Genomic DNA, 12,686 nt, shown 5'->3' on the forward strand with positions numbered 1-12,686 from the left:
ATCGCATACTTCCGTCATACTTCTTTTACTATCGCCGTAACCTAAGATCATCAAAACTTTTATTCGCTGTTTTTCTGACAGCACCATCGTAATTTCAAATAATTTCTATTAGGGTCATATTTCTGATACTAGTGCAGACTTTTAAATCGATTAGATACAACAAATCAATTTAATATTGACATATCCAATCGTAACTACGAACTTACTGTCTGGTTGCTAAGAAATTTGACATGTCTTCATAGCCTACTTGATATCCTAGTTGTGGTTGAGCAACGTAAATTGACAAAAAATATATTTGTCGTTTTGTGTGTATTGGGTGTTGCATATGCGTTGTGTGTAAGATTGTAGATTATGTTTTTTTGACCTATTATTACTCCGCTATTGTTGGTATATTCTTGTTGTTGACTTCTTCTTTTAGTATTGGCCCCCAAAGCCGGCTACATTGTGTTGATGGGTTTGCTACACATTTTTCTTCGTTGAATTGGATGCGGGCTACTTCTTTGACTTTTCTCTTTTTCATGTCTGTTTTTTTACATGATTATTGATTTATCTTTCCATTGTGGTATGTGCTCGTGATCCCAGGCATGTTTGCATATCTGGGATTTCTCGAATTCCCTGTTTTTGATGTATGTTTCATGCTCGTTTATCCTGACATTTAATGGTCTCGCAGTTTCTCCCACATAGAAATTGTTGCATTCACAAGATATGATATAGATGCAGTTTTTATCTTTTCTTGTGTGTTGTTGGGTTTGGATCTTTGACTTTTCTCTTTTTTAAGTCGGTTTTTTCCATGATTATTGATTCACCTTTCCATTGTGGTCTGTGCTTGTGATCCCAGGCATGTTTGCATATGTGGGATTTCTCGAAGTCCCTGTTTTTGATGTATGTTTCATGCTCGTTTATCCTGACATTTAATGGTCTCGCGGTTTCTCCCGCGTAGAAATTTTTGAATTCACAAGGTATGTTATAGATGCAGTTTTTTTTATCTTTCTTGTATGTTGGGTTTGGATTTGGACAGGATAGACCTCAGTGTGGCTGTTTTGAATGTTGTTGTGATGCTTTACTTGTTTCCTATCCTCTTTAGCTTTTATGATAAGCCCTTTAAATATGGTACTGTTGTCATCTTTGAGTCCCTGCTTGTGAATGTTTCTGGAATGCTCTTGGTTTTGTGTTGTTTTCTTTCTTCAATTTTGTGGAATTCCTTGTTTATAAATGACAATGGGTAGTCATTTTTAGTCAGAACTTTTGTTAGCAGGTTTTTCTCTTCTGAAATGCATTTTCATTAGAGCAGGAGTTTCGGGCTCTACCATATTTTTTTCAAACAAACATTTAACACAGAATACACAAAACAGTCAAAATTTGATATTCCAAGGGTAAAAACACCACCCTCAAAATGTTTTGCACCCACTATGTACAGTTCGCTTACAAGATCTAGGTCAAGTATGTCAATTTTGAAATGACATAACCAATAACAAAAACTTTGGTTATACATATTTCAGAATTTGTATAAATAAACCTTTTTTGGGAACGATTTCTCGAGTGGAAATCGAAACGTCAAACATTAGTTACTTAAAAATGTAATTATAATCACAATCACAATCAATAATTGTGGCTTATCCCATAAAAACATATATTATTTAACTTAGAGATGCCACAAGAAAGTCGTTTCAGAATCTTGATAATCAAGCAATGTTGGAAACGAAATATCTAATGATAATTTTGATCGAAGAATGTAATTGCTCTTAGCTAAATAAAAAAAATGTATTTACCTGGTAAAGCTTTAGCCAAAGTGTATAAAGTTGAGTCATTAGCAACAAAGCACGAAGTAAACAACAAGGCAGCATCTTTATTGTGTAGCTCAGCAAGATTAGACTCTAACTTTTCATGCAGAGTAGAATTGCCTGAAATGTTACGAGTACCTCCTGCTCCAGTTCCGTATTTTTCCAGTGCATCTCTAAAAAACGTAAGAACTATGTAAGAAACAGATCACGTGTTTCGTTAAATTATTTTAAAAAATTTCTAGCGATCAATAGAATGCATTAATGTTAATATTAAAAGAAATATACCAACCGTACAGCAGCTTTTACTTCAGGATGAGACGACATTCCTAGATAATCATTGGAACACCAGACAGTTATTGGTGCCTGTCCCCATGAATGTTCCACAGCTTTTGGAAATTCTCCCGGTCCGGCCAACCGATTGACTTTCTTAAAAACTCTGTAGGAATGTTCCTTCTTCTTCTTCATGATTTGTTGATGGAAGAACTGATCATAGGCAAACACGTCTTCTAAAAATTAAATAATCTTAAGTTTTCAGTAAAATTTCCCTAAATCGTATTTTTTGTAGATATTTTATGCTGTAGTAAATTGAATTGTAATTTTTGTTGTATTATATATTTCCAATATCCTTTCAATAAAGGAAATTATAAACATCAGAAAAACTTGCCGACTTCGTTTATATTTACACATCTATTAATCAGTTTCATATCGGTCCTTTTTTATCGTTAACTGGATTATTCTTGTTGATTAATGTTTATTATAAACTATATTCATAAAGAAAATTCGGAAATATAAATTGTTGAATCGTCATTATAAGTTTAATTAGACTGATCTATAAAATGAGACCCTGGTACTTAGCGTTATCAAAATGGGCAGTATTTCAGCATTCAGTTAAATGTGAATATGTTCATAAGTCGTATTTCGATTTACATAAAAATTTTGTATTTTTCATATTTAGGAGAAATTATTCCGCAATAACTAATATTTTAACCGATATTATTTTGGATAATAAATATAAAAATAAAGAAATTGAAATTATTGTGAAATAATATGGACATAGCTCATTGAAGCAATTTGTAAGTGAAAAGCTTATTCGAGTTGGGTACAAATTTTAGGATTTTTGTGAAAGTAGCAGATACTGTTATTACTCCAGTCACTGTGGAGGAAAAGAGGTCAATACCTCTAAATTTTTTATAACTGAATCGATTTTGCTAATAATTTGGAATTAGGCTTATCTTACCTCCCTCTTCAAAAGTTATATATGCGCTAGGTGAGCTTTTTATTTTTAAGGGGTGAAATCACCCCTTATTGAAAATAATGAAAAAAATTTATATTAAAGCATTTTATGGATTTAAATCGTATTAAATTAGGTAATTGAAATATTGTCAATTATATTAATGGATATTGCGTACATTGTTAACCCTTAAATATTCTTAAAAACCACCCCTTTTAATAAAAATAATTGTAAAAAATCGTTTAACAGGTTCAAACGCTTTTGTAGTGCATTTATATCATCTACAATGTAATTATCTGCTTATATAAAATAATTTTGGTTGATTGCAACACTTCAACCCTTAAAAACTACCCCCTATGTCAAAATATATAAAAAAATCTTTTTAAACAACTTCAAAAGTTTTTAATGTACATTTATATTCAAAAATTCCTTTCTTATCAATAAAATATTTTTTGATTGGTTGCTTATTTTCAACCCTTAAAAACCACCTCTATGCTCACGAAACAAAATCCCCTTTGGTAAATGTCTAAATAAAAAAATTAAGTATACTCATGCTGTTTTTATTGTAAAAAATTATGCATGAAAATACTTTACATTAGAAAGTATACAAAATATATTTACAAAAATAAAAATTATTTACAATATATCAAATTATTCATTGTCTGAAGCGTCATTCTCGTCGTGTTCTAACTCCACCTCTTCGTCTATTGCAGGACAGTTTTGGCAATTGTCGCCAGAGCATGTTCCACGCGTAGCATTGCAAAATAGACCTAAAAGTGTACGACAGCCACACGCTGAGCCGCAACCCTTTTTGCAATTGCAAAAAATCAGATTCATTAGTTCTTCTGGTGCAGGTGAACTTTTTATTTTTATTGGTTGTAAAATATCATCACTCTTGAACCATCCCCAATCCGTTATATCAATCTCTTTGTTTCCAAGCCATATCTCAGTTTGTAAATAAACTCTTTTGATATGCTCATTCAGGGCACTTACAGTTGGTACAAGAGATGATAATTTAACTGCACTATTTTTAGTTGTGGCTTTAATAAACGATTCGTATCGCATTTGTTCAAGTAATGATGAATAATCTTCGACCTTATTCATTTTGTTCATGTGGGTGTCTTTGGCAAGGCCATACAGCAAAATTGTACAGTATCTCCCAGCTTCTAAAATGTCTTCGAGATCTGAAGTACTCCTGTCATTGGCACTCATTGGCGGCTTGCCCACGCAACTTCAAAGGAGTGTCGGTTCTCTGTGTTCGTTAGTTCTCTGAAGCAAATGTTCAGTTTAGAGGTGCCTATATTATATACATAACATATATATGTATGTATGTATGTATTATATACATATTTGTGTGAGTGTTAGTGTGTTTGTTACCAGTTTTTCGAATATACTTGAATAAAGCATTTATATATACAGAAAATAAGTTGATGCTCCAAAATATAAATAACATGCTCCAAAATTTTTTTAGAATAACTCCGTTAATTTTCAAGCTACAGTGTCCATTAAAAAAATATTTTGAAGGTAATTTCAAAAGCTACAAGACTAAGTAGATTAAAATATGTTAAAATTCTTTCTTTTTAAATAGTAAAGGGCCAAAGTGCTGATTACAGGTGTGTCAGCCGCTGTATCTCAAACTTCAATTGGCTATATCTCTATTATTTTTCGAGTTACAACAAAAATAAAAAAATAAAAATTTTTGTTAAAAAAAAAACTACATTTTGGTATAGAACCATTTTTCACGTATCTCTTATAGTTTTAGATTTATTTTGAAAAAATGTAAATTTTTAGATAATTAAAAAAAAAGATTTTTTAATTTAAACATGATTTTTTCAAAAAAAACGCAATTTAAACATGCTAAACTTTTAAAACTTATAAATAACACTAAAATAAAATGAATTGTAGAAGATATACGTTTAATTTCAATTCTGATCGAAATAGTGTTACTTATACTGCTCGTTTTTTTAAAATGCTAGAGTAATTTAAATTCTTTCCTTCGTATTTCGCTTTGTTTTAATCGAAATGGCTTTTAACATAGCTCATTTTAAAGGTTTTTTATAGCTCTTTAAAAAGTTTTGTATGAGTTTTTATCAAAAAAGATGTCCATTTTCCGATATTTGATGTTAAATGCATCGAGTATAGTATCCCAAAAACAAAAAGTCATCTACAAACAATTATAAATCGCTTAGTATTGTATTTATAAAACTTAATAAAAAAACATTCTCTTTGTTTTTTTATAAGCTTCATTTTTGCTCATTATAGAGTTTTCAATAAAATGCTTTGTTTTTGAGTTATTCGTACAAAATCATTGAAAAGCATGTTCTTTTTTGCGAAAAGTTTACTTTTTCAAGTGCGTATAACTCAAAAAGTATTAATTTAGCGAAAAAAATTTATATTACATTTTTTGTTTAAAATTTGATTCTATATCCATTCCTGGGGTTATTTTGAGTGTAAAAAGTTCAACCTCCTAGATGGGGTGCCAACCACCCCAGGGGTAGAAGCACACATCGGCACCATATAACTTATGTTCTTTGAGTAATTTACTACCCACTGTAAAAATTTCAGATAAATCGGTGCAGTTATAAAAAAATTAAAGGGAAAATGCCACAGTAACTGGACTATATAATTTTGACTTTTATACTATCCAAACAATCGCTAAAAATGATCGCGAATATTTGGCGTAAGGATCAAGAGTAGTCCTTGATATGTTAGATTGCGTTTCTGAACCTGCAAGCTACTGGATATTTTTTAATAATTTATTTATATGATCAAGAATATCAAGAAAATAAAACGAAAAATACATGGAGCGGTGTGGTAAAGGGAAATGCTGCCACGCAAAGCAGCAACACTATTAAAGTCCCGGTATTAAACATAACGGCTAGGCTCGACAAACAGCAAATAAATCAAGAAGCCTTCAAAAAAGATATTATCATTTAAAATTAGAAGGTATCAATAAAAGAGCTCGTCGAGACGTATAAATGGCTCTATAAGACATTAAACTAATAAATTATATAAATATAAATAATAAATTAAGTAAATTATATATGTAAGTCTTTTAGAAATAATCAACAAGTTATTTCCATATTTTTCGATACAAATAAAGCATTTTATACTGCATGAAGGTACCGCATTCTAAAAATAATAATAGCTACGATATATACGGAAACTTTCTAGCCTTTGTTAAAAATTTCATGAATAACAGGAAATTTCAACTACCTACACGTAAATAGTATCAATTCAAAGACTGAATATTTACTAAACGGAATTTACCAGGTTCCACTATAAGCTCTACAATTTTCTCATTTTTTTATAAGTTGGGAAAATGGTCATAGAAAGAACGGCTTTTTTTTCTAACGAAAAATCAAATTTTATTATCTTTAGTAAAAATAAAACCAATAGTCGTACTCTAAATGGAAATAACATAAAACAAGTACATTCTACTAACTTTGTCGGATTGAAATACGAAAGTCACCTGAAATGGACTGATCCTATTAACAAGATCCTGTGAACCAAAAATAAATCTCCTGAAAATGGTGATATTGGGGTGCTAAAACTACTACTCTGTTACATTTATATCAGTTATTCACCTTAAGTAATTTAGACTACGATGCAATATGTTATTCAATTCATATACAAAATATACAGATGGTCTTCAACAAAAGAAAAACCACACAACAACCCATCAAATCTTCACTGATGCTTTCAAATGTGATGAAGGACTTGCTGCAGCCTACATCTACGAAAACGTCAAGTCTACCATACGAATCCCAACAAATTGTTGTATATATACCGGAGAACTTACGGCAATTCACCAGGTCATGAAAAAAAATGTGGTTCTATCAATGAAAGCAAATGTGTTATCATCACCGATTCCATGAGCGCATTACTTGGAATAAAACAGCTATATACAACTCACGCCATACTTCTCAAGATCAAAGAAGAGTTATCTTATCTACAGACCCAAAAAAAATATATTTTCTTCATCTGGGTACCTTCCCATATGGGAATAAGTTGTAATGAGGAAGTGGACTCTCTGGCAAGCAATGCAACAACCGACCAAAGTATTGCTATCATAAACCAAATTCCTTTGGACTGATCACATAGTAAATATCAAAGCTCACATGTACAGAGCGTGGCAAACTACTTGGAATCACACTGTCAACAAACTCAAGGAATGTCTAAGTCAAGTAGGAACCAATCTCATCTTACCAAGTAATAGAAAAGACCAAGTCATCATCAACCGACTCCGAATAGGACATATTTTCCTTGCCCACAAGCATATCTTTAACCAGGAGGCTGCTCCGATGTGTACCAAGTGCAACACTCAGTTGTCAGTGAAACATATAATTGTTAAGTGTAAAGTGTACCAGAACGAAAGAATCGCGTGTGCCCTTAGTGACAATTTAAAAAGTGTACTAATGTCAAACTTACAGTATTTATTAAGTTATCTTAAAATGACTAAACTATATACCAAATTGTAAAAAAAAAAATATTTTTCTTTTATCTAACAATATGTATCTTACTGTTTGTGTATCCTCCCCGCTAATAACCCTTAGTGGTTAATTTGTTATTTTTGTTGTATATTTGTTTAAATAAAAAAGAAAGAAAAACCAACATTTAAACATAATAGTAAGAGGAAGTATAGGATGCCCCATGTAAAGATGGAACGAGGTTTCATACACGAACAAGCAAATGGCTAAACACTATACTACAGTCACTGGGGCTGTTCACCTCCTAATTTTGTCAGATTGAACAGATTCACTTAAAATTTAGTGAGTTGATAGAAAAGTACAAAAGTTATAATAACGCTTATTGTGCTTCCGCCCCAGAGGAGGTTGCAGTGGCGCACCGAGGGGGGTTTGGGGGTTAAACCCCCCCCCCCTAGGACCCTATTCCGACACTGCTACTTACACATTTTAAGGACTCAAAATGGAGGTAACATCATAAAAAAAATTTGGTGACCAACCAAAACCCCCCCAGAGGCAAATTCTAGGTGCGCTACTGGGTGGTTGCCACCTCTTCTAAGGGGTGCAAATTGCTCAAAATAATCACGCGAATCGGTAGGAGATTAAATTCTAAGTAACTTTTGTTTTATACAGTTTTTTCAGAAAGTAAATAATGTTTGAGCTATTTATGGTTGAAAACAGGGATTTTTCATTGAAAAAAGTAACGTGTTTTAACGGTTTTTCATGAATAATTAAAGAAATATGCATCTGATCGAAAAAGTATGCAAAACAAAAATGAAACTTATAAAAGAAGAATGAGAGACAAGATATTCTACAAGATATTCTAGAAACGATACAAATTGAGATATGATCGGTGAAAGAAGGCATTCTTTTGCGAATATTTGGATCAATGTATTCAACATTAAATTGTAAGAAAAGGGTTGATTTTTCGGGGGTAATAATATTAAAGTTTTTTATAGCTAATGAAAAAACCTTTAAAATGAGCATTACAAAATGTCATTTGCATGTAAACTGGGTAAGTTACAGCTCCTAAAAATGAACTCGAATATTTTAAGAAAAAGAGTGGAAGTATAATTGATCTAATATCCACCAGAATCAAAATTAATCTTTTGAATTCTACATTACATTTTATTTTAGTGTTCTTTATTAGATCCAGGAGTTTGACTGGTTTAAAATGCATTATTTTTGAAAAAAGTTATATTAAAATGTATCGTCCATTTTGAAAGTTTCTAAAATTTTTTCTTTTTTTCAAAATAACTTAAAAATTATCAAAATATGCGTAAAAAGTGATGGCATATAAAAATGTAGTTCTTTTTTCAGTAAATTTTAACGTTTTTTATAAATTTCTGTACCGTAAAAAACAATGGAGATTCACCGATTAAAATGTACGTCTTGGTGTAAACACCCCCGTTTCGATTGCTTCAAAAATTAATTTCTCAAAATTGAAGGGTAGTTTGGCTTTCTAATGAACCCTTAAAACTACTTTTCAAATGACTATGTATACATACATCAAAGCTTGAAAATTAACCTACTTAGTGAAGAAAAACCAATGATATTTTTGGGAGATAATTGTGGAGGTTGAAAAATATACGTATTTTGGAGCTCTCACTGGGCTTATCTAAAGTAAGCATAACAGTTTTGTAGATGAATATTTCGGCACCAACAACGACATCTTCATTTCTAAAAATAATACGAGCTGTTCACCGTTCTTCGGAGGGCACGTTAAGCCGTCGGCCCCCCTGGGATAGGCTAGTGTACATCTATCTACTTTTAAAACAAAACTATTTTTAACGTTATAGTCGTCTTTAGGGGTGATTTTTATAGGTTGAATAGGGTTAAACTAAAGAAATATCGTTTCATAAGCGAGGAATGAATTTTAATTTATTTAAATGGAAAATAAAAACATTTTAAACTATAAATAGGCTTTTTAAGTATTTTTCTGCATAAAGAGATGCTTTCTAGGGTTTAAAAAGTTGAAATCAATAAAAGATCATGTCACAATCGATGAATGAATTGTTGATTTGAATTCATAAGTTTAGGATTTTACATTGTAAAAAATTATTTTTTAACGTTATTTACGTCATAAGCGGTAGTTTCTAAGGGTTGAAAATTTGTATTAAAGTACAAATTATCATTGAATATGTGTAATCAGATTTTAATGCATAAAACGCTTAAATATGTGTTTTCCTATATTCTCCACTTAGGGGTAGTTTAACCACTTAAAAACAAAATGTACACTACGCCCATATAAAACTTTTGCAAAGGAGGGTAAGACAAGCTTAAATCCAAAATTTCAGCTACATCTATGCAGTCCGACAGAACTGGGAGGTAAGGTCCTATTTTCCGCCCAAGTTACTGGACTACTAGAATGAAAGTACTATTTACAAGTTACTATTAGAAAAACTGTACATATAATATCTATTCAAAGTGAGATCTAAAAGTTATCTGTTAGTGAAAGTAAATTCCATTCAACATTTTGCAATCCCGTCCTTATGGTATGATTAAACTTTTGGTACAAGGTTATATCTGTATAAAGTAAAAGTATCGGTATTGATACAAATAAAGTGTTTTTTATGTGTATTTAAATTTATGTACAGTATATTATGAGTATGCAAGTTCTTAAACTTCACAAGTTTCACAAACAATTCTAACAGAAATTTAGTAAACACATCCTTCCGGAAATCTGATACCACATCTATAATTTCCAAAAACACCTGAAAATATTTATGACAAAATATTTGTCAACGATTTCCATGTTTATCAAAGAATTGTGGTATCCCAAACCACGGACAAATAATTACGTTGACAGTGATCAAAAACATCAACAATTTTTATAACATGTAACATTTTCGCTGGTAATTATGACTAAGCAATTTATTTTATATTTTATTTTAGTTTTGTTGATAAAGCAAGTTTTTAATATCATTAATAATGTGTTGAAGTGTTATTTTTTTATTATCAACAAGTAATTGATAATACATTTTTTATAATTTTTGTAATATCGTTGATAAATTGTGTAGAACCATTGATTGAATAACCCATTATTGAATAAGCATTTACAGCACCAATTTACTATATGCCATAAAAACATCGAACCATTTTTATCTACTTTTAATTCTTATCTGTTAAAAAAAGCTAATAATAATTTATAACTTTATGACGGATCATGTTTCTCAAAGATTATCGGACCACTCCTTACACAGATAAATTCGTAGGGGAGAGGGGGGTTAGTGTGGACATGGGGTTAGTGTGGACATAGTTAATTATTTAAAAACTCGCATTTAAATCTGCCGCCCAGTCTGTTCAGGAAGTGACTATTAACGCCACCGAACACCACGTAAAAGTTGGTTGAAATATTTTCTATAATATGGCCGCCAGTGACAGAAAGTGATTTTGTGTGTTGTATCCATTTATTTCACACGGTAAGTAAAATTATACTAAAATTGAAGTTATTGAACTAATTGTATACCTAAGTTAGTGTATGGCTTCTGGAATATTTAATTACTAAATTTGATATGGAATGAGATAAAATTATCATTTTTCGAAACGTCATTCCATTGTTACTGTCAAACATGGCGTTCGGGGTTAGTGTGGACAAATCATCAGCTGTCCACACTAACCCCACAAATGATTATATTTCCAAAAATCATGTGATAAAAATCGCTTTTTTGTTTCAGATGAGGACTTACAGTAGAAAAACGGCGAGAGCTGATATTGATGAAAAAGTTGTAGAGCGTGCAATAAAGGATATCCTAAGAAAAAAAGGAAGCTTGAGAAATATTGCAGAGAAATATGAATTGAAAAAAAGTATGCTTCACAAAAGAGTCATTTTGGCTAAGAGGAACCTTCAAGATGCTAATATACCCTCTGGTGATGATTCAGGTAACGAAGATGAGTTAGAAATTGTTAGCTTGAATGTTTCTGGCGTCAATAAATTTCGAGGTCGCCAAATATTTTCTGATGAACAAGAACAACACATTGTCAATTATCTTAAGAAGGCGTCTCGATTACATTATGGCTTGACTTACAAGCAGGCTTGTACCCTAGCTTTTGAGTATGGTAGTGCTCTACAAATAGAAATTCCTTCGAATTGGACTAAAAATAAGATAGCAGGAAAGGACTGGATATATTCATTTATGAAACGACATGGAGATTTATCTCTTAGAAAACCTGAAAATACAAGCATAGCACGAGATGCAGCCTTTAACAAATCCAACGTGGATTTATTTTTTGATAATTACATTGGAGTTTTAGATAAATTTAAAGGAAGGCCAGAAAGGATAATAAATTTAGATGAGACAGGTATACCCACGGTCTTACCACCACCCAAACGTATAGCTGAAAAGGGAAAAAAACAAATAGGAGCTGTGGCCTCTCAAGAACGCGGTGAAAATGTTACAATGTGCGGAATTATAACAGCCACTGGACAAGCAATACCTCCAGTTTTCATATTCCCCAGGAAGAATATGAAAGACCGGTTCTTAGATGGTGCACCAATAGGGAGCATTGGTCTGGCTCATCAGTCTGGCTATATGACTGCGGAATTATTTTTAGAAGTACTAAAGCACATAAAAATGCACTTAAGTGCTTCTAAAGAAAACCCTCTACTGATATTAATGGATAATCATTGAAGTCATATAAGTTTGGAAGCTATAAACTTAGCTAGAGAATCTGGAATTACTCTTTTATCGTTTCCGCCACATTGTAGCCACAAACTACAGCCGCTAGATGTTGCAGTATATGGTTCTTATAAAGCTGCATTACGGGTTGCAATGGGAGACTGGCTTCAAAATCATCCAGGCAGACCTATACAAATATATGATGTTGCTCAACTGTGTGGTATTGCTTTTCCTGTGGCATTTACAATGAAGAATATAACATCTGGATTCAGATCTGCTGGTTTATGGCCAATAAATCGTCTTGTATTCACCGATGAGGATTATGAAGCTGCCGAAACAACAGATAGGAATCAAGAACCACCAACAGCAATGAACCCAAGAAATCCTAAAGATCCTGAGCGAATATTAGAAGTTGCTTCAATCTCCACAAGACTGCTACCTGTAGCTCCCATTACGCTTTCACCATCAGTAGCAACTACATCAACAGCTGTAATTACTCCTGAGAGCTGCCGCCCTTTTCTAAAAGCAGATCGCTCATCAAACTCCAAAGCAAGAAAAAATAAAAAGTCGACTATTTACACGAGCACAC

The 12,686-nt window shown here is 32.0% G+C and overlaps 1 protein-coding gene across 1 annotated transcript in view; it reads right to left on the minus strand.

Moving 5' to 3' along the window:
• Alas (5-aminolevulinate synthase) overlaps positions 1-12,686 on the minus strand; it is a 41,244-nt gene that overhangs the window by 7,568 nt on the left and 20,990 nt on the right. Inside the window, exons 3-4 of the mRNA XM_072545899.1 lie at positions 2,071-2,287; positions 1,770-1,954 (exon numbers count right to left, since the gene is read on the minus strand). Of these exons, the coding sequence (XP_072402000.1) occupies positions 1,770-1,954; positions 2,071-2,287 (402 nt within the window). The remainder of the gene's footprint in view (positions 1-1,769; positions 1,955-2,070; positions 2,288-12,686) is intronic.

The sequence above is a fragment of the Diabrotica undecimpunctata genome, chromosome 10 (assembly GCF_040954645.1).
Source record: "Diabrotica undecimpunctata isolate CICGRU chromosome 10, icDiaUnde3, whole genome shotgun sequence".
In the NCBI taxonomy this organism is placed as follows: domain Eukaryota; kingdom Metazoa; phylum Arthropoda; class Insecta; order Coleoptera; family Chrysomelidae; genus Diabrotica; species Diabrotica undecimpunctata.